The sequence below is a fragment of the Sylvia atricapilla genome, chromosome 4 (assembly GCF_009819655.1).
Source record: "Sylvia atricapilla isolate bSylAtr1 chromosome 4, bSylAtr1.pri, whole genome shotgun sequence".
Taxonomy (NCBI): Eukaryota; Metazoa; Chordata; class Aves; order Passeriformes; family Sylviidae; genus Sylvia; species Sylvia atricapilla.
In genome coordinates, this window is record NC_089143.1 from 43,405,312 (window position 1) to 43,428,751 (window position 23,440).

The window sequence follows — 23,440 nt, forward strand, 5'->3', positions numbered from 1 at the left end:
CCCAGGCAAAAAGTTTTCACTTTAAGTTCCTTCTACTTTTTCATTACCACACTCTACTTCAGCATTTGTATTATTAGTTGTTATTAGGAAAAAACCTGGTGTCAGCGTTCTGTTGCCCTTTCTCAAAAACTAGTTGACAGGCAACATTATCATGCTTGAAGGCAAATCCACTGGGAAGGCAAGAAAGTAGATTAATTCACCAGTGCTCTATTAGACAACATGAATATGAAGAAAAAAGCAATTCTACAATAAATTACCTACCTAATTTACTAAATTTAATACCACAATCAGCTATATAGCACAACATGATGACCCCCCCAAATTTTCTTAAAAACTAAATAAAAATTTCCAATCACCACATACCATGAAAGACAGATCTACCAAAGCAAAGCACTACACTATAAATTATATTCTGAAAAGCTGGCAAAGATTTCCAAGCAGCAAAGACTTTCACAACTGGAGAATGTCTTCTCAAGAACAAGCCTGATAGAATATCAATTCCTAATATCTCATCTCTCAAAATACTTGTCGTGAAAATCAATCAGGAAAAACAAATCAGGAGAGAAACTGAAGAGCATATAAAAGCAGAAACAGATAAGTGGAAGATTTTCATTTCACTTTCTACAGTAATTTTGGCAGAGGAAATATATAATACAAGCAACAGATCTTAATTTGGAGCACTATAACATGGCACATTCATTTTATTTACTTTGAGAAAATATTTACAGTGAGATAATGTAGCTAAAATGATGATTACAAAATAATATATGAAGGCCAGCATCTTTATTATTTTAAGGCTTGTCTGAAGCATCTGAAGATCCAAAATATTTTCACACAGAAAATAAACTTGCATAATAAAAGGAAGAAAACCCCCTATAACCATTATAATAGTCTTAAGCAGCAACAATACATTGACCAAAATGCTGGCAGGCATTTACTCAGCTTAATTAAACAATTTAAGCTTAATTAACTGAGATCTAAGCGAAAAATTTTAACTAATTGTACAATTTGATTAAATGTTTTAACAGCTGCTTTTAAAAACCACAGAAAACAAATAAACCCTTCAAAGAATACTCTATCTGTGACAGAAACCAATAAGACAAGAAATATTCACTGTTCTAGCTGAATTCCTATGCTTATGCACAATGGGGTGCTTGCTTAACTACTTCCTTTGAAGTGTTGTCCATAATATTCAGAAAAGTCAGGTTTCCTGGTGAATTTCCCATTAAAAGGCATGTAAATAATAGTGATATAAAATTATTTAATGCACTTGAATCAAGGAAAATGCAGGATTCTTTTCATCACAGGAAAGCAGGAACCAAGTCCATAGGTTTAAAGAAGTGTTTGCATATGAGATATATTGTAGAGAAATACTTATTTTCCCTCTCTAATAAATGTATGTACAAAAAAACCCCATCTAGAAGCATCAGTATCCACATTTCTTGTTCTTCAGCTCTTGGTGAAAACATTGCATAGGAAGAAATAAGTTTTTAATATTGCTGACCATTGAAATGTTCTCAAAACATTACATATACCATATTTCAGAAGATGAAAATAGCAAAATCTCATTGGATAGTTTTACTATCTTTCTAAAATGACTGGCCTAGTACCACCACACGAAAAGTTTCTTATTCTGTATCTTAAGATACTCAGATCTGTTAGGTACACAGTAGCGTCCTCTAGCACTCTGCTGTGGAAAGTGAACACCTGGGGATTGAAATACCATCTTTTGCTATTATTTAACCTGCAGATCTGGAAGTTTATGTGTTTTCGGTGTTCTCTACCAAAATAATCCCACCTTTTCTCTGTTTAGTACACCTATTTAATGCCTCTAGAGAAAAAGCACAAAAGGTAACAGGTTAACAGACTCTGTTCTGTTAGGTAGAGCCATGGTTGGTAATTTTATAGTAGTAAAACTAATACATAGTTCTTAACTGCTCACCATTTAAATAGGGGAAAATCAGACAGTAAGACAGTTCTTTTTTATGACAGTTAAAATGAAAAAGTAAACAAGCAATTTAAAAAGAAACTACACAATCTGAAGCACATGAGCATAATCCTTATAATCCTAAATATTTCCACAAAAGGTTTTATTCTTTTTCCCCAGTAGCTTTCCAATTCACTCACAGAGCTCCATTATCACATCATTAAAGGAAGCCAAACCCACAAACAGATAACCTAATTAATCAAATTAATTTGGCTTCATCCAGACAGAGCAAATTTTTACTTTTATTTATGAACACGAACAGCATTAAGGAATGACAATTAATCCATTTCTAGAAGTATCATTAGGAGGCATGACATTGTTTATTTCTTCCCCTCTGCTCTGTTTCCAAGGAAATTCAGTCACAATTTTTAGTATTACAATTTATTAGATACATAGATTTGTTAGCACTTATGAAACAGCGGGTGAGATCTGCACTGAGCTGCTTATGAGAACAAAACCAGCACTTACAATTCAAAGATCAGGGGTTAAAATAATTCCAAACTCTCTCTGAGCTTTGAGCTTTACCTTTCTGACTCAAACTCTTTGAAAAACAAAAAAGATACTTAACAGTTTATCCACTACCCATGGAAATACATACAGTATTTTGGCAAAATCTCCTTATGTGCAGCATAACTGACTTTGTATCAAAACATGTTTTAGAAGACTGAATGAATGGTTTGTGGCAGTATTCAGCTTTTATTTGTTTTCAAAGAGATAAAAAGGTCTAAAATCTGTTGACTGTTTTACTGGACATCCTTAAGAGAGCAAACTTCATTACCTCATGCTACAACAAGAACAGTGTATGTTTCATTCAGTCCCCAGGAAGAGTCCTGAGCATCTGCCATACCACAAAACTAAGAATGTTACATATGTTGTCAGCTAGCAGAGGATATTCTTTAGTAGAAGTCACATAGAAGTATCCTGTTCAGGATGTTTTCTCTTTCAGATTTTAAGAGAAATTAGCTATGTTTTGTCTTTAAATTCTGGCTTGGTATATGTGGCAAAAAAGTGGGTGAGAGTGGGGTACTAGAAGGAATACTTTATCTCTAAAGTGAGTGAACATCACAAATATTAAAATGCTTTGCAGAAACAGGGACAGCATGAGGCCCATTTCTGATGAATCATCAGGTAAGTTTGGGCTCCAGACTACACTGGCTGTGTCAATGTCTTTCAGGTAATGCTTTACAGATTTGTAACTCTCACTTCAGCAGGGGCTCAGAGGCTTAGGAAGCTTCAGTTACTTTAGGCTCCTGCAGTTTCCCACTGGTTCAAAACCAGTGGAAAGATAAATTTCTCAAAGGGCATTGGAAGCTATTTCTAGTCGGTAAAGACATTCTGTACTGGAACAAAACAAAGGAACAGCCCCAACACTACTATGCTAATTCTGAGAATTTAAATGCCTTCGCTAAACGGATTCACGGCCTTTGTCCAGCTTTGAGAGAGGCCCAAGTTCATGTTCTTTCTCAGTGACTATGCTTAAGTTGTTATTTAAAAAGACAAAGGAAGATAAATAGAAAACCCCAAACAAGATACACATAAGTTTGCAATATTTATGTCAACATATTTTAAGATAACTTCTGATACCATCATATATTGACCATACAACTGTGGGCTGCGCAGCAAGCTACTCACCTTGTTACTAGTTCTTCTTCTGGTTTCTCATGCTCTAAAAGATGTTGAAAGTAATTCTCCAGGGCTTGAGCAGTTAAAGTTTTCTTTAGGTATGGATAGTAGAGGGGATGCCGTGCTATCACACCTGTTAGGCACGAACTGGCATTAGTTGAAATAGGAACTGTTAAAACCAGTTTGTGTTTATCCTTTCGAAACCTTAAGCGGACATCCTCCGCTTAACTGAAACTGTACATATGGATCCCCTTTAATGAGCTCCTGAATAAAAAACACAACAGTATGACAGCTCTCCCTCTGTCAGCAGAGATGTAGGGTGGAGCATGACACCAAGGAATGCTAAGTGACCACTAAGTGATCACTGGATTTTTTCTGCTGCAAGCAGTCCCTGCCACTGAAAGACACCTAAAGAACAACAACATCACAACAAACAACCCACAGGCAATTCTCTTCCCTTAAATGGTTTGTAAAACTTAGTTATTTAAGTAATCACAATTAACCACAACAAGGCATGATCAGTGACCAAAGGTTTGGTCCTTGCCCCACCTCTTGCACGGGATTCTGACGTAAGTGTGACAAATCACAATTACATTTTTATTGCTGTAAATATGCTTTATAAGTTTCAGCTAATTTTGTGCTGAAGCCGAGGTTCCAGAGCAGGGTCAGGAAAACAGCTTTGTGTCACAGAGACCTTTCTATCTGGACTTAAATTAGAGGTCAAGTTTGTTGTTATTAGTGTTGCTCCTTAGAAAAGCAGTAGTGGCTTTATATCTGAAGCAGTCTGTTATGCATATGTCATTCATGACCTGGCAATGCTACACTGTAACAGCGGTCAATCTTGGAGAAAGAGAAAAAACCTGAGTAACTAAAAAAAAAAAAAAAAAAAAGAAAAAGAAAAAACGAACAAAAAAAAACAAAAAAACACAACATTGCTTCATTCTTCAACCCCAAAAAAAGTTTCACAAACAAGGACAAGAAAACTATATTCCTGAATACAAATGAATAAAATTCATCAGTTTTAGCATGACAGCTAATAGCAAATCAAATCCCAAACGCACCTTTAATTCATACTGAGCTTTGAACAGCACACGCTCTCATCTTCCAACAAGTAAGAGAGCCAATTGTTGCATGCAGAAGTAAGGAATAGAAGGAATTATTAAACAATGCAAGAAGCAGCACAATCAATGCAAAGAGACTGCATACTGAAACACACCATTTGCATTAGCAGTATAATAAAAACATTCTTGGTATGCATGAGAACAACTTTAGTATTTCCTAACACTGTCAGTGTTTTAGCCATAGGTGTGTTACAAAATTATTGTATGAAAATATTATACATGATCAGACAACCAAGAAATTATACTACATAACATACATACATGGAGTAGTAACTGACATGTAAAAGTAACCTTAAAAAGACATTTCTTAACTTCTGGGATCTGCACTTTCCAACTTTAAACAAAACTCTTTCTTTTTAGTAAGACATGCTAGTATTTTTTCTTAATACCTCAGATGACCATAGCTGCTTATCAGAAGACTACAGATATTTCATTAGTAAAATCCATATTCATTAAGTATTCTCTTTTGTTTCAGCACAACTAAAAAAAAAATAATCAAGTGATGTTTAAAAAAATTAAGACTAGCACTTGATATGTAACTTTTACATGAAAATGTTACATCACTTCAGAAGACGAAAGAAAGAAAAATACCTATGTTTGCAGAATTGCCTTTGTCTCCACTTCTAGTGTAGGCAAGATCTTCTAAGCGGTAAGTATGTGGACCACTTGGCAGATCTGTACAACATAAAAAATGAATTCATTTTAATGGTGTTACAAATAATTGTGTATTTTAAAGGAGTAACTGTCAGTTTAAGTGCATGCTTTTTGCACTGTTTGCAGTACTCTGAAAACATTTCCAATCCTTCTTCTGACAGGACCACCTAGAGAAAAAGAGGTGAGACTTGGGGCCAAAATTAGGAAGTTGATCCCTCCTGCTCCATCTTCCAAATCCCTTTTACTTTTTTACAGCCAAATGCTCTACCAGGCATCCCCTCTTCCATCACCCTTCAATATGACTTCTACCTTGGCCTTAGCAACCTTGGCCTTGCCTCTGAACAATGCACAGCAGCTGCTTGTCTTTTCTTGCCTAGCCAGTAACTTTTGTCCCCGTAACACACAGATCCTCTGCTTCCAGTGCAGGTGGAAAATACCTGCAGTTGCTACTGTCTTGATAATTCTGTAAAATCCATTTAATCTGCTAATGCCTGTAGAAAACAGTAACAACTTGAATTACTTTTCAATACAATGCATCTCTTACTTGCATTTGTGCTATACAGCTTCTTATTCAGCGGTACAGAAGAAACCTAAGATTTCTTTTTCAAGTTACTTTTTTTCTAAGTATCTTAGTATAATACAAGAAAATATATGCTTTCTAGGAAGACCTTGATTTTTTAACTTGGCAATGTCTTAGTATTGGATTTTGAAGGAACAGAGAGGTTGTTGATTTCACTGAAGGAATTTCATATGAAATATTTTTATCCATCTATGTATCAAAAAGCAAACCTACTCCTGTCCTAATCCAGAAATTCAATATTGTGGGATTCATACAGTATATACTTGAGGTCTGATGGTTAAGTTACACAATACAGACCTCTTGCAGTTGTTGATTGCTAAGAGTAGCAGGCTGTCACCATCTAGCTCCTGTTCTCTAAAGTGAGAGAGGAAGCACCCACTTTACTACTGAGTCTGAGTTATTCACTGATCACAGCATAACACTGAAACTTGAAGCATGGGCTATATCATATCCACCAGTCTTTTAAGAAGTGAGAATTTGAGTAATTTTCAGTAATTTTGCTTCTGATCCAACTTTCCTATGGCCGTATCTCCTGGCCTCCTTGGTTTTTCTATCTCACCATCAATAACAGACTGACCTCCACCAACGACTCACAGTAAACTTCTCATCCCTCAGTCCTTCTCTCCTCTGTCCCCTTCCTGTCTATTTTTTCCACCTTTTGGATGCCAATAAATTCTCCACCTCTCTCTGCTCCTTGGACACCAGTAGGGGGAATATGCAGAGCAGGGAAGCGACAGCCTTCCTGCTTTACGGCAGCTTCTGGTGCAACTGCTCCTGATGGCAGCCAGAATCAGCAGCAAGTCACAGATGTCCCAAATTTAAAGAAATTGAATATACAGGGTCTTGTAAATCAATTATGCTGGACTAACTTCATGTTGCAAGGCACAATGCAATTTGAAAATACATCAGTTTGCCATTCTTGTACTATTATTGCTTCTGCTGAGGATACCAAATTATTTGGTTTTTTTCCTTTTCAAATTTTGTTTTAACTTTAGGGAGTAGGAGACCCAGTATTAAAGATCATATGGTCCAAATACTGGCTAGGGGCATCACTTAGAGCACAGTGCACCTACTATGAAGGCACGAGTAGATGTGCTCTGTGAACAGCATCAGGTAATCAGGTAAACCCAGCCCTTGCTTAATCATCCTTACTTTCTTTCAACACCTTCGTGCCCACAGAAAATTGCTGACACAGACATAAGCCAGGCTGACCTAGGTAAGACAGAAACTATGTCCAAATCCTACTGCTCACAATCTTTTCCACATTCACTTGCAAGCAGAAATGTGCCATGAAATGTGGCAGAAAATATTTAAAGGTGTATTTATTTAATTGCAGATTATTATTTTTGATTAAACATCTCCATTGGGAATGGGTCTGAAAGCTCAGCTCAATGAGCTCATTGCTCATTCTGGACAACACTACGACACATCATAAACTACAGAAATCACATTAATTTTAATAATTTCACTCAACATACAATTCAAGACAAAATGTAGTGCTTTTTCAAAGGCTGAAATTTGACAATATCTAAACTGCATAAGCTGTAGAAATCTTTTCTCCATTAGACATTTTAGAGTCAGTCTCCCTTTAAACAAAACCAGTTCAAGTCAGTGTTCTGGTGTTCTCATTTATTATCATCCTAATTGATTTATCTTTCATGATCTGTTTATCAGGAAATTGTTTTCATTTAATAAACATCTTACACAAATCTACCAAAGAATTTGCTTCAAAGCTAGGGAAAATGGTAAATTCAAATTCCATCCTCCCAGAAGCACATCTAGCAGCATATTTTAAATCCATTTTCACATATTTCTCTTATCTATTTAATGACAACAGTCCCTCACACTTGAGATAACCATGAAACTAAGAAAAATACTTTCCTCCTTTCTAAATACTGTCAGAAAATGCTTTAGCAGAAGCTATTCCTTTTACAGTCTAACCCATTTGTCTTTTTCATCCATGCTGCCCTACATTAAGCCACAGAAGTAGGTAAATATTTAGTCACATACAAAAAACATTTTTATTTACAACCAAGGGCAAAAGTTTAGAGATCCTTCTCAGGGAAAACAACTGGAAAAGTTCTGCTGTCTCTCAAAAGTGAGGTTTTGCCTGAAAAAAGGCCTGAAGGATTTCAGCAGTTAAATGCTGGTGTCAGGCACCTCAAAGTTTTCTCAGGTTATAAAAAGGCAGAAGGGAGTCCAATAGCTTTTTGCTTCTCCAATATTTAGCACTGTAGTCACCTTTGAAAAAAACCCAAACCCAGGACCTTTGCTAACCCTTTCATTAAGCAGAACAATGATTTCCTATTCCTTAACTTGCCCCGTCTGATGGTGCAAATACCTCACTGCCCTCTTGAGAACTCCCAGGGAGCTGAGAGATGCTGGTGTGACATCAGATTTCCAACGGACACAAGACCTGAAACCATACTTTAAAGTTTAACTTGTTTCTGCACGGCACAATCACTCTACTGAAGAGGTGTTTGAATAGATGGGGAAAATGAACACATGCATGACAATCAGGCATCCACTATTAGTAGCTTTCAAATAGCAATAAGCAGTCATGTATGTATTTCAAAATGTCTCTATGTGATACAAACATTCCCTGCTAACTTGTATTAGTTGTTACTCTGTTCGGTTACTAGTTTTGAGAAACACTGCTCACCTTTACCTGGAATCCAGGGTAAACCTTAACATGTAAATGCCTTAATAGCATTAATTTCTTAAGCATACACAGACTTTATTACCTGAATTACACTTCTGCCATCAGTATTATTTTTAGAAATTTTTCCAACTTGCAATTTTTAGGTAGAGTCACCTGTTTCAGATTTTCAAACACCTATCCAAAACTTTAAATTAATTCTCTCAGTTCTCTGGTAAACAGAAGTAAGATAATGAAGACTTTTTGGACCAAAAGGGAATTATGGAACATGCTATACCTAAGAAATAGTGTATGTAGCTCAACCATCAGAAATAATGAAGATTTTCATGTGTCCTACACTTTTAATAATTGCTTATATGAGCAACGTTGATTTAACACTTGCTTTTCATTGCAGACATCCTGACCTGCTCCATTCAACTTACTGGTTAGCCCTTCTCAAAGTTCTTTTCTTTCTCAGAGAATTTGGTTAGACAAGTCTAGCAGCAACACAGGAACTACCATGCTGGATTATTAACCCAGAATGGTTTCTTTTAAAGTCACCAGTTCCAGGTTGATCCCTTTCTTGTTAATTTTATGAAGGCTGCCATATGGAACAGGAGTAAGTTTTCATTACCTAAGTGCCTGGAAGTCTGCAAGTCATTCTATTCATGTGTCCTTTATTCTGAACACTATTTTGATGTAAGATAAACCAAACTATCCCAGGACTCACCAAAAGTAAGATTACAGTATACTTTGAAACCACGTTTTAATTTCAAGCCAGACTTAAATGGTCTTCAGTTGTGTTTAAGGCTTACGAGTTTTTAATAAAAAGTTTACTTCCACACTTGTTATAGTCTCAAATACATGTTATACTGCAGGACACTAACCACCATCCAAGAGAAAACAGTTTGTGTTTTGCAACAGCCATAAAAATGTATCACACAAGGAGGCAAAATGTATTTCACAGACAAAATCTAACACAATTTACCAGGATGAGGATCGTAAATGATACATTCACAAGTACAAAGATGAACATACCTTTCAATTCACTGCTAATCTTGGCACTGGGTAGATCTAATGAAACCACATCATCTGATGTAAATGTGAGATCCTCCTCAAATATCTCAACATGCTGCCCATTTAAAAATAGGTTGATCTGTAGAAAAAACACACATTTTCTAACAGTCAAATCAGAAATCCATTGCAATGTGAATAAATAAAGCATATTCCTAATTAAGTACTGATCTAGTAGACCTCCAGTAATAGCTTTACAGATAAGGCTCTGCTGCTCCCTTTTAAAAGGTCACAATACAATAACAATTCATTATAAACCTACAAGAAATCTTTGTTTAGGGAAAAAAATGATATTAAAAACCCCAAAGAAATGCTCCGTCCAGTCTGGTATGTTTTAAAGGAAGACAAATCTCTTTCCATCTCACTCTATATACTGCAACAATTTTGTGTCACAGCTGAATCCCAAAACTTGAACATTTCCATCTTTTCCATGATGCAATCCCCTTTTCTTCTTAATGTTGCTGTCTGCAGCAAAGACAAACTTCTCTCTGCATTCTGGGTTCATCTTCAAATATATTTCATGAAAGCTGCTAAAAAAAATAGATCAATACAGGAATTTTGGGCTTGACTGTTGCTCAGTAGCAACACTTAGAGTAGACTCTATGTCAAGGACCTTTCAGTTTCCCATGCTCTGCCAGCAAGCTCGGGGAGATGGGAGGGAGCATGGCCAGGACAGCTGACCTCAACTGGCCAAAGAGCATCCTGACCAGTATATAAATGGGGAGAGTGAGGTCTTGGCTGGGAGCTGCTGATCGCTGCTGGGGGACAGGCTGGGCAGTGGGTGTAGGGACACTCTACAGTGCATCATTTGTCTTTCTTAGGCTTTATCCTCCTCTTACTTTTTTGTCACCTCCCTTTTAATAATACCAACAACTTGTTTCAAACTGAAACTATTACCTTGTTTCAGTTATTAAACTGTTCTTATCTCAACTTGTGTGGTTTATTTTTTACCATTTTTCCAATATTCCAGTGGGGAGGTGAGAGAGTGGCATTTAGTTGCCAGCTGGGAATAAACCCCGACAGGCCTTTGTCATGCCCAACATGGGGCTTAATGGGTTGAGATAACAACAGATCTGACTAGAATATGTTAGAACAAATTCCTTACAAGCATTCATTGTATCAGTTTAATGGCCCCTGGTCACAATGACTTACTTGCTCTGGAAGTTGACATGTTTGTTCCTCAAGTTCAATCATGTACCGCCTTACTTGCAGCATGTGTTCTCTCTTACGATGTTTATCACGCATGGAAACTGGGCTGAGGTTATCAAGCTGTACTTTGTAACACTGGCTAATGATACGATATAATTGCTGGTTGTGAAACTAATCTGGTATTTGCACTCAGCATTGCTGTCACCCCTGTACTTGGGCGTCATCTATCATAAACGATCGCTAATTATACCTTTTACCTTTTCCCTATGGAAACTCTGACCATGGAGGGGACACACTTCCCTTCCTCTTCCCCTTATCCTCAAGGCTAATTACAATAGATCTTGAGAATTTTTAATATCCTGGGATGCTCAGCATAGCATGTTCCTATCATTATGTCTTCACAGAATCAATCAGATTGGGAAAGACCTCTGAGATCATCAAGTCCAGCCTATCATCCAACACCACCATGTCAACTAGACCTAAGAGCCACATCCAGCATCCAGTCTTTCCTTAAACACCTCCTTAAACAGGTACGATGACTCCACCTCCTCTCAGGTAGTTGTAGTGTGTGATAAGGTCTTCTCTCAACCTCCTTTTTCCCAGGCTAAACAACCACAGCTCCCTCAGCTGCTCCTCTTGAGACCTGTGCTCCAGACTGTTTACTAGCTTTGTCACCTTCTCTGGACGTGGTGCAGTACCTCAAAGTCCCTCCTAAACAGAGGGCCCTAGAACTGGATACATGATTCAAGACGGCCTCATCAGTGCTGAATACGGGAGGAGGCGGATGATCACTGCCCTGCTCCTGCTGGCCACACTTGCTTATACTGGCCAGTATGCCACTGGCCCTCCTGGCCACCTGAGCACACTGCTGGCTCATGCCTTGCGAATGTGTTCCAGGTTTTGTTTGAAGTTTAAACAACTATTTAAGACTACTTCTCAGAGATCAGCCCTGCAAAGAAAAGACCTGGGGGTGATGGTTAAGGGGGTGATGGTTGATGGAAAACTCAACATGACCCATCAGTGTACGTTCACAGCCCAGAAAGTCAATTGAATACTGAGCTGCATCAAAGAAGTGTGGCCAGCCAGCTGCAGTTATTCTCCCCCTCTACTCTGTTCTTGTGACACCCCACCTGGAGCACTGTGTACAGTGCTGATGTCCCCAAAACATGAAGGACATGGACCTGCTGAGCAAGTCCAGAGGAGACCATGAAGTTCATGAAAGGACTTGAGCATTTATTCTACAAAGACAGACTCAGAGAGTTGTGGCTGCTCAGCCTGGAGAAGAGAAGTTTGTGTGGAGACCTCACAGCAACCTACCAGTATCTGAAGGGGTCTATATGGAAGCTAGAGAGGGACTCTGTCAGGAACTGTAGTGACAGGACAAGGTAATGGGTACAAATTGAAAAGGTGAAACTTAGGTTAGCTGTTAGGAGGAGATTTCTCACATTGAGTGTAGTGAGACACTGGAACACGTTGCCCAGGGAAGTTAGGGACACCCCATTCCTGGAGGTACTCAAAGCCAGGCTGGTTGAGGCCTTGAACAATCTGGTCTAGTGAGAGGTATCCCTGCCCATGGCAGTGAAGGTTGAGACCAGATGATCTTTAAGGTCTATTCCAACCCCTTAACATCTTATGATTGTCTGATCTGCACTGAGGCTGGATCATTGTGGCAAGGTGCATGGGGTGGTACGGGCAAGTGCATAGGACTGTGAGCAGCTTGCATTTTGAAACTTCACCCTTGAGCAAGTGCAGAATTCAGAAAAACTAGAATAATATTGGAAAAAATATGCTGTCACCTTGGTAATTCCAGAGAGACACAAATCACTGCAATGTGCTGGCCCAGGCCTACCAAGCTCTGACATTCTTCTCAAGGGGAAAAGAAGGCCTCTAGATCTGAGAATAAAACAAAAACCCTGCAGCTACTCCAGCCCCAGTGACAGACACTGCAGAGGAATGGGAGAACCAACCCCTCCCAATTATCAGTCACTCCTATACACAAGAAATGGATACAAAACTAGCTTGTAAAGGAGGATGAAGCAGGGCCATCACAAGAACAGGAGAAAGAGGCAGAACAAGACACCTATCTCTGAACCAGATGTGGGATATGCAAAAATACTTCACCTGTCTTCCAGGTCAGCACATTATCACCTGGCTGCTATGATGCTGGGATAATGGAGCTGGTAGCCTTTAAGAGGGTAGCCAGTAGCCTTTTAGAGGGTAGGGAAGCCAAGTAATTATGATTACTTTCTAGGGAAGGGGGTATTAACAACTGGATTTTAAAAAGGGGCCTGGGTCCTCAGCCTCTGAAGATGACTCCTGTTAAGTCTGAAGGAAAGGTATCCTTTCAAGGAAAATGCTGTATGTCACCCAGGTAAGAGGACCACAATGCAGGGAGGTATCCAGTTCTTGAAGGAATTAGCCGTGCTAGAAATTATTTATAATGACTTGATTAATGTGCAGCTACCCCCAGATCCAGATGAAGCCCAATTCCCATGACCCACAGGACAGCAATTTGTGTGTATCAACACTGTATCCCAACTGATTGGCAGTAATGACCTGGAGAGACAGAGGCATCAGCCATGGATCAAGTGGCTCAACACCTCCAATAATATGGGGGAAAAAAAAGTCTTGCTCCCTGATTTATATATGGACCAGTATCTCAGCATTTAACAGTAAACATCCTTTTGATCAAGAGGAAGGATGTAGAAAGCACACCCACATCAGGCTACCATTCAGTTTTACCTGTGGGACCACTGACAGGACATGAGGAAGTGGGACAAAGAGTGGCATCCCTCTCATCTATACTGGAGGCCTCCCAGTATGAAAGAGTCAGACACAATCAGGTTAAACTTCCAGAACAAAACAATATAAATGAACTTAGCTGCTGCAGTTATCCATGCTCATCTGTCAGCAAATGCAAAATAACTCAGCACTCTTTCTTAAGATTGTCCTTAAAGAGTAACTGATAGTGACTTGCCTTCAGTAGGTTTGCTGCAATTTCTCCCTACACAAAAGTTTTAGGTTACCTTTAAAGCACACATGGAAAGCAACTACTATTTGAACTGTAGAACCACTGGTGACCTATGACAAAAACAGTACAATTGCATAAAAGCAGTGAAAGCAACAAACAAGACACTGACACCCAGAAAGGTGTTACCAAACACAAAAGAAAAGAACCCACTGTGGCAATGTTAACATACCTCATAATCTGCTTATAGAATTTTTTTAGGTCAAATGCTGACCTAGATCAATTAGACTCTTTGTAACTGAACTTCTAATTCCAAAAATCAGTTAATTCATACCTTACTCATTCTGTAATCTCTTACTGGACAATGGTTTTTAAAACATGGCTAAAATTTTGAATCAAGGACTTGAATCACACCACATTTTTACCCTCAATAATACTACAGGTCAACAGTGATAGGACACATAGCATTTTGCTGACAGCATATCAGTGCCCCTATCATATTAGCTAGACAGAGGAAGGACTGTGATTTTCTGTATTGAAAAGAGTAAACAAGACACTGCTTTCTTTCCTTGTTAAATTAGGTTACTGTTTAATCTCAACATCATTTTACCAAGTCTGGAACACAGTGCTAATTAAATTAATACTGAAATTGAACAATACAGCGGTAGGCTAAACTTCCATAAAGATAATTTCACACTAAACTTGGCAAAGACAAGCCATTTGTATAAGGCAAAATATAAGTGACAATAAAAGCAAGTACTTCAACTTTAGACAACAAGAAAGGTGGAGTTGTTTAAATGCTTTTCCACTGTGAAGTTTGCAATTAACTTAGATTTAATAACTAAATGGCATCTTCTCTGTAAAGTTGTGAAATTAAAATATTTTCCTTTAATGAACAATACTACTTAAAGAATAGGGCTTGGTTGTGCGAAGCACTGTATGAATGTTAAAGAACAAAACCAAAACAGCCCCTTTCAGATTCAGTTGTTTTGTTTGTTCCCCCTTGCCCAGTTTTTCACTTGCTGCCTGTGCTTCCAAAGCTTCCCTGAGCCACTCTATGCAGAAGCCTGCCACAATACCTGTGGCCTAACACAGGCCAACATCCCAGCCTTTAGCCACTTTCTTCATGGTGGATGGTGAGAAGGCTCTTACTGAGTATTAGGATGCCTTGGCATGGGAGAGATGCAGTAGTTACAAGTTACTTGAAAAAGAAGGGCATATATGCAGTTTTGTCTGCAGTTTCCAAAGGATAAATTCAATATCTGATGGCACTCAGAAGAGCAGAGACAATTTATAAATCCAAACACTTTATGGTTTCAGCAAAACCAGTTTCTTCCAAGTTATCTTGAAAACAGAAAAGAAGCAGGCTCTAGATGAACATGTCATCTTGCACTGTAATTTCTCATCTAGGGCTCTCTAGACATCTGAACTGTCAATTCTTGAACTGATAAGGGCCACAGAGCCACAGTTTCCTCCATGATAGAACAATAGTTCAACAGGCTTTCATAATTTGACAGTTTTTGTAATACAAACAAGAACAGAAATTACTACTTCTATTTTTATAGATAAGGTATATGGAAGGAAAAAGCCCAACTCTCTATTAAGGTAAAACCTGTTGAAGCAGATGAAATTTAATGATTTTAGCATTTATTCATAGTAGTATACACAAAATACACCACCCCCCAAACACTCAGAAGATGTATCCAAGTTCACAAGATAATTGTTCCCACTCTCTGAACACCCAACTGCCTAGTCTTTAAAGAGACTCTATTAAACTTTAAAAAGTGTCTACAATCTTCTTAAGCAGTCTTTGCAAATGCAGTAAAAATAATTCAAATCTACAATTCCAGGAATCTGAAAAGAGAAGCTCGGTTTTGATGTAAGATATTTCAAAATTATCAGTAATTAAAATGGAAGCCTGGCAAGTTCAACTGTTGCAAAACATTCTGTGTGAATAACATTAGTCTTTCAGGCCTTTGTTTATTTTAAAAAAAAACCTTTATTTTTTAAAGTCACCAGACTACTTTGCAGTTTTGTTACCAGAAGCCACCAAAATGCCAGAATCAGCAGGATTTTTCAAATTACTTCCAAGAAAACGGAACGCAGACTTTAGGCAGTAGGTCTTACCTGAATATCGCTTTTAGGATAATAGAAGAAAAATGGCTTTAAAACTGGAGACCTAGACACACAAAACAACAAGAATAAATGCATTTCCCTAGAAATTAATGAAACAGGCAGATCATAAACCTTTGGACTATTCCTACACCAAATTTAATTTTAATTTCCCAAATTTGGGAAATTAAAACCATTCAACCATGACTAGCAATGGTTTTTCGGCCAAATTTGCAAAGCCCTCATGGGAAGTGTTAAAACTCCTTAAATTACATCATTATGAATATAAGAGTTTTTTAAAAAACTTAAGAAAATTCTACTGAGGGGATGTAGCCAAAATAGGAAAAATATTTTGACCAAGGATATGCTTCTTGACATTGAAATCTACTACACTGTCAGTAGCCCCACACTGATACCTAGGCCAGCCACACAGGGCTACCAGAAATGCAGCCATAGCTTCTTCTCCCATCTTTATGCACTATTTGCTAAATGACAGGAAAGTTTTAGATGAATAAGCATGAAAAAGTGATGATGTAAGTCACCACATGATTTTAGCTATATGTAGAAAAAACCTGAATCTAGTCAGGCTTTTTTTTTTTTTTTAAAACATGCTCCAAGATTTTTTTTTAAAACAAGCTCAGTCATAAAATGGTTTCATACTAAAATTTTGTGGGATATTCTGGTATTTGACCTTATGTTTCTAGGTGAAGTGAGCTCATACAGATGTAAATTTGGTGGGCCCATATTCCAAACTAACAGTTACAAGAGAAAACTGGTCCAGAAATTTGCATCTATTAATGTGGTTCAGCTACTGCCTTGCCATGAAGTCACATTTCAAGTTCTCTACAGCTCATTAGACAAAGATATTGCTATAAGCTGATTAGAAACCTACATAACTTACATTTAATTCAATAAAGAATTTTACTTTTTGCATGCATATTGTATAGCTCTCACTATTATCTTGTTATCAATTACTAAGCACAGAGGGACACAGGAATATTTAGGTGCTTCTTTGGTTGCTGTTCCAAGCTGGGGAAGCTTGTGATGGTGACTGGTGGGAACATTATCATCACACATTACAACAAGTTAATGATCAAGAGTTAACTTACACTTTGGGGCGCCCTCCAACAATTCCAGTGAGGCCAGGGGCTGGAAAAGGAAATTATATACACAAAAGAAGGGTTAAAATCTTCTTCAAAACATCACAGCCTGCAGCTTATCATAACTTGAATTGATTTTTTTTAATAAATGCAGGGAAGTATCTAGAAAATTACATACATTCTCGTAAATTAACAAAACTGAGCATTTTATACAAGTTAAAAGGCAAAACTATGCACATTTAAAAGGCAAAACGTAACTATGCACATTTAAATTTTTTTGGGTTAAAACTGAAAGTGTAAACAAAATCTTTAGAATCCTCTTCCAAATACTTTGTATACAAATGCCAGTGAGGTAATAACAATTGACAGAAAAAGAACTTTGCTTTAGGTTTTTTTTTTTGTCATTTTTGTTTTATTTACTTTTAAAGAGTGCAGAGAAACAATTCTGATGGACCATGTTTTCTCTTAATATTTGTTTAACATGACTTGGCTTGTTTAGATTAACTATTTAATTTGAATCACTCTCTCCAGCCTTTAAACTAACTTTGCTTTTTTAAAGTGCTAGGTACTGGCAGATGTCATTCTCCCTCTGTGATACAGAGGCAATCCAGAGGTTTAAGGCACTAGCATGAGCCCAGATCTGTAGTCAGTCAGCACTGTATTTTCATGCTGCCAGCCTCTACTATCATTAAACCCATCTGCCCATCCCAGTATTTCTGAAAGAAACAGTTCTGCTCTCCTCATCCTGAGCATAACTTCTCACCCTTCTGTCTGGCATGGGCAGCAGGAAGACACGATGCATGACAGCTCCAAACAGTATTGCACGAGAAAGAAACAGTAAAATGCGTACATTACATCAGCCTAGGAATTAATTAAAGATCTGTGTTATGCAGTCCCTTTTAAAAATAGCTGCTGTGGAAAGCTGCCCACATGGTGTACTTGGCCAAATTAATTCTAAAAAGGACTTTATGCGTTCTGCAGGTGTGAATTCCCTCAGTTCATGCTCCAAGGAAACTAAAAGCCAGGTAACTGCTGTTGTGATACTAACGTTAACAGTGATGAGCTATATTCCACAGCAGGCTGTTGTGGCTCAGATACAGTGCCTTGTCAATGTGGACACATACCAGTGGCAGCAGAGATTAAACAGCCTTGCCATATTCCTGCTTATCAGAAGTGACTTCCCAAAAAAAGTCTATGACGTTTTATAGTACACGGGAAAAAAAAAAGCCTTCAAAAGAAACAGCATCACAAGTTAACTACCACCCTACTGGCTATGTACTGCTAAAAAACATGTGGATGGAATACAAAAGTATTACACAATTTTAAATAAGTATTTATGTAAGTATTACACAATTTTAAATAATCCAGTGAGGTTTCAGCCCTATACATCTTACCTGTGCACGCATTCAAGCAGAACTGCCAGCCAGCAACACAACCAGCTGCAGTGATTTTACTGAATTATACGCCTAGTTTGTTTATTGAGGTTGCTGGGGAAGGAGGGTGGATATAGTAAGGTCATGTTGAAAATACAGGTCCATAAAGCTAGTTAAAGTACCTATGGATTGTCATATGGGCCACTTCCTGCTAGGCTGCTGAACTGCTCATTAGGGACATCAGATTTTGCTCCAACATCCATTTCAACTTCGTGAAAGCTTTTAAAAAAAGCTCTTCATTCGCTTGCTTTCACACAAGCGATTCTTGACTACCATAACAAAGTAGCTCTCATCACAGACAAGAAAACAATCCAAGTAAGAGCAACAATTGCTCACACCACGAGGCTAAGATAACCTTCTTCTGCTGGTCTTCCAGAAGTTCCTGAGCACAAGCTACTGTAACAGCAGATCTGTCTTTCGAGGTACTACAGCTATCCCTGCAACAGCTGAGAAAAGCTACACCAAAATCCCAGCTGCAACACTATTAAGTTACAGGCTATGATTATTGTTTATATGAATATAAATATGATGGAAGGAATTTTAAATCCGATTTAATTTTTATCTCTATGGAATTCCTAGACAGGCTTCAATCAGATAAGACAAAGCAAATCTTAAATTACTGATTGTAAACCACAACCAGTTTGTTAATTCTGTGAACAGCACAAGAGCACTACACCTCAAACCAGGGCTCAGATTGCTACTACATTTCTCCAGTAAACCGCAAGAAGGCAATGGAAGGTGCAGTACAACCAAATAATAGTGAACTTGTCACTGTGGACAGACCTACCTTCTGCTAATTAAATTCTGACCTCCTTGGATCAACCACTGTACCAAGAAAACTTTTTGTAAAGATTTATATTTTATATACTTTATGCTTACATTGCATGGCTTGCTTAAATATCTGTACAGATGCTCTCCTTTTCTGGAGGAATTATCTTTATCTACAACGACACAAACAATTTTTCATACTTGCAGAGAATATCAATCAGGCTGCAGTCTCAAATCACAAAGATTCTCAGCTAAATTGAAGCTCCAGATCTACTTTCCCAGAAACTTCACATGACCTTTTTTTTCCCCCAAGCTCCATTCTTTAATGCCTCAAGGCAGATAAACTTATTATCTCATCTGCTACCACTGAACCTCTTGAACAAGTTGCTTCACTTCAAGCTAATGAACTCACCACCACTCTCTGCCAGCTTCTGTGCCTCAGAATGGCATAAAACTGATGCACTGGAAAATGAGGTGATTATCTTTAAATGGGAGACCTTCCTTTCAATGCATCTATATCCTGTTCTTTTGTAGGTACAGTATTTGTTTAGTGTCAAACTGAATTATCATGACACTTATTTTGGTTCAAGCATTTGATCCAAAGGCTTTTCATTTCCTCACACTGGCTGGGGACCAAGCTGGAAACTACAAATTCTCCTGGTGGCTGGGCACTTTAAACCAATGAACACTGGGGATTACACCACTGGGATTCCACTGTTTTTATTAGCTCCCAAACATATGACACGGTTGGAAAAACTTCAGGCACAAAGAATAGTAAATCTACTCCTTTCTAGGTGACTAAGCTCTGGTATGGGACCCATGCCTCAGAAGCTGTGCTTAAAGGTTTAAATCTATACTGAATCAAATAAATTAAAAAATAGTTAGCTACAAAGTGGTTTTCTTTGATAAGTCTTCATACAGTCTTATCCTGGCTTTTCATTTTATGACTCCTTCCTTTAGCCTACTTTAAGTCTTCCTCATTTTCAGCCCAAGCATCCCAAAAAAACAAACCATCTTCTGTGTATACACGTGCATATAATTAATTATTTGTCAGGTCTTCTTCCTTTGCATCTATGATTCTTTCAGCACACCTGCAGACTCCCAAATTTTGGGTCCAATGGCAAATTTGATCCAAATCTAGAAGGATGGAGAGGAATCTCAAGAACACCAAAGCACACTAACACTCCCCTGTGAGCAGAGATGTAGGAACAGATATCTATGTAAATAATAGAAGGTGAAGCCCAATCAGGATACACTCACTCATACAACAGCTTGACCATTTCTGGTTTCCCATGTAGGCTTTATCTCTCCAACTGCCTCTTGATCTTTTTCTAACCCATCTCTGGATGGACTTACAAATACAAATTCTTCTAAAAATCACGTATGATATGCTGGAAAAGACAGCAAGTTTCTGATAAATTTCATGAGCAGAGGTAGCAGGGAAAGAAAAGACTACTTGGGAAAAACAATGCTGCTCTCAGCTGGGGCAATTCAGGGAATGTATCCACTGAAAATCAGCCCTGGTAAAAGATGCATAAAATCAGCCCAAATAAGCACGTATTTCAATATGAAGAACCACCATGTTCTAATACATTATAATCTATGTCATATATACCACACCCTGTAAAATGCCTCACAGCAGAAAAAACCCTGGTTGGAACTTGCTATGAACCTATGAGACACAAATTTCCAGCAAAAACAAGCCTCATTCCTTCCAGCTCTCATTATTCCCCACTGGATTTACAGATGGTAGAAAAGCCTGATGTTTTGCCTCCTTAATATTCTCTCTATCCTGTACCAATCCTATTTGAATGGTCACCCCTAATTTTGGATTATTAGTATTATTCTTTAATCTACTTCTGTCAAAAAAAAATAAACCCTGCTGTACAATTTTGTGTATTTCTCAACAGAATAAACCATTATGCAATACATGAAGGATGATCAACTGCATGAAGCAGTTTGTAAAATGTTTTGGAGTAAAAAAGCATGAAAATGCTCCAATTACTTGAAATCTAAAAAGCTTTAAGCACTTTAAGTTTAATAAAACTTAAGGGTTATTCTTGAAGTTTCACAAAATTTCAAGATACAGCAGTGTCGCTTGCTGAACAGCTTTCAGTTTTTGACTGTTATATTTCTAGTGATTTAATTAACTCAGCCAGTAAGTTATTAATGTATTTACTGCATATTTTAAGGAATGATACATGTTTTTATATATAAAACTAGGCAAAGTAGTCCACTTGTCAAGCATTATTTTTTAAGTGATCATACTAGAGAAAATTGAAATCTCAGGTTTTATACTCAGCAGTTCTTACAATATGGTTGAGCACCAGTACAAAATGCATACAATCTATTTTTACAAGGGTCAATTGCATGTTCTTAGTTATTCTATCTGTGTCCTCTGAAAACAGCAGATAGTTTATCTTATGCAGTATTACTCTCAAAAAAAAAATGGGGACTGCAGTGAACTGCTACAACAAGGACATTTCTAAAAGTATCTTCCAAGACACTTAGGACATCAGTCAAAATATTTACATATACTCAAGCACTTTAAAATCTCAAGTTGTATTAACCAGCTGTCATCTTAGTGTCAAACTCCGGTCATTTTAATGTGAAATAAGGGTCAGCACATGATTTCAGCTATTAGTAAAACATTTCTTAGCTACTGAACCCCCTGTCAAACTATAAATGCCAAATTCCCACAGTGAGGCTTTTCTTGAGCCTCTTCTATTCCACATTTCATTCAGAATAAAGTATCTGAATTAAAGACAACAACATAAAGACATCAAATCAACAGAAATTATTTAAATTCTACCCATTTGGCTTACTGTAGTAATGAAGAAATTTTCACTGAGTGATACAAACCAGGTCTGTGTTTGCTAGCTATTATGAAGTGAGGGTGAACTGTCTATGGACTGAACACTGCAGAACTGCACTGAAGTCCCATAGGATACTACAAATTTAAAAATCTGAGCCTATCTGTCCAGGATTCTCCACTGCCAAGCATAGGAATCCCACTTTACAGAACAGGGAAACATCTGTGAAGACCCCACTATCAGGACTGAACAGTAAAGACTGATTGAAAAGTTACTATTTTTTTCAGGAAACTGACACGCATAAAGCCAAACAAACTCGTTGCTTGCTGTTAAAAAAAAATCCTGGAAATTACCAACTTTTAGACTATTGAGGACTAAACAGAAAGAATATTTTTATCAATTAAAGGGTTAAAGTCAAGTATTAATTGTAAGAAAAATATTAAAAGATGGGATAAGAGGTGTTTGACCTTTTTAAAAATAGTACGTATCCCTTTAAGTTCATCAGAACAGCATAATCCAAATGAAAATTGAGTAAGGGTTTGAACTTGTGAACTAAATACCATACTCAACAGTAGTTTACAGTAAATGTTTTTCATTCCAAACAAAAAATAAACAACAAATCACTCGCCAACACAGCATATCTATATACAGTAACTTCAAATTCTTCTCTGGGCTTAAGAGTCGCATCTGCAGTTTTAGTAGTACTTAAAAACTATTTCTGTGCAAGAATGCTAACGTGTCCTGCTGGGCTTTCAACAAAAACAATGGAAATTTAAAAAGCATTAGGAAAGAAAGTCAGGGAATAACTATGAAAATCTCAGTCATTGTTGACTATGGAAGCTTCTTAAAAATTGCAACATCTCAAAATTCTCTCTTGCAGGTCTAACTCCTTGCATATTGCAGAGCACAAGCGCTTCAGCCCATTTGAACACAGAGACAGCATTCCTTCTTTTTATGCAGAGGACGTGATTTCATAAGAAACTGGGAATTTCAGAAGAACACAATGCCTTTAGATGGTTGTCCTTCTACCGATATGGAGGGAAAGGAGGGGAAATCAGCACTCTCAAATTGATCAGAAGCTACACAATGCTCTCCTTTGATGAGGCCTAAGTCTTATCATCCTTGACATACAAATGCCCAAAAATTTTGTCATATCCAAAAATCATATGCTGCAAAGTCAGAAGTTATTAAATACTTACATTAAGACTCTATATTTGCTAAAAGCACATCTGATACTCAAGACCTAACATCCAAAGTTTTAAGCCTCTGAAGTGAAGCATTATGATCCCTCCTCAACAAAATTACTGTGATGTGATTTTTAATCACAGGAAGGAAAAGAAGTTATTTTCATCTTACTGCTGTCCCCTGTGAATTCTGAAAAATCTGCAACTGAAAACTCCCTCAAAAGGTTATCAGGCAA

At 37.6% G+C, this 23,440-nt stretch overlaps 1 protein-coding gene across 1 annotated transcript in view; it reads right to left on the reverse strand.

The window, feature by feature from the left end:
- The window catches only part of LOC136360017 (uncharacterized), a 58,722-nt gene that overhangs the window by 4,143 nt on the left and 31,139 nt on the right, over positions 1–23,440 (reverse strand). Inside the window, exons 18-22 of the mRNA XM_066316901.1 lie at positions 17,016–17,055; positions 15,922–15,973; positions 9,642–9,759; positions 5,323–5,406; positions 3,620–3,743 (exon numbers count right to left, since the gene is read on the reverse strand). Coding sequence (XP_066172998.1) covers positions 3,620–3,743; positions 5,323–5,406; positions 9,642–9,759; positions 15,922–15,973; positions 17,016–17,055 — 418 coding nt within the window. The remainder of the gene's footprint in view (positions 1–3,619; positions 3,744–5,322; positions 5,407–9,641; positions 9,760–15,921; positions 15,974–17,015; positions 17,056–23,440) is intronic.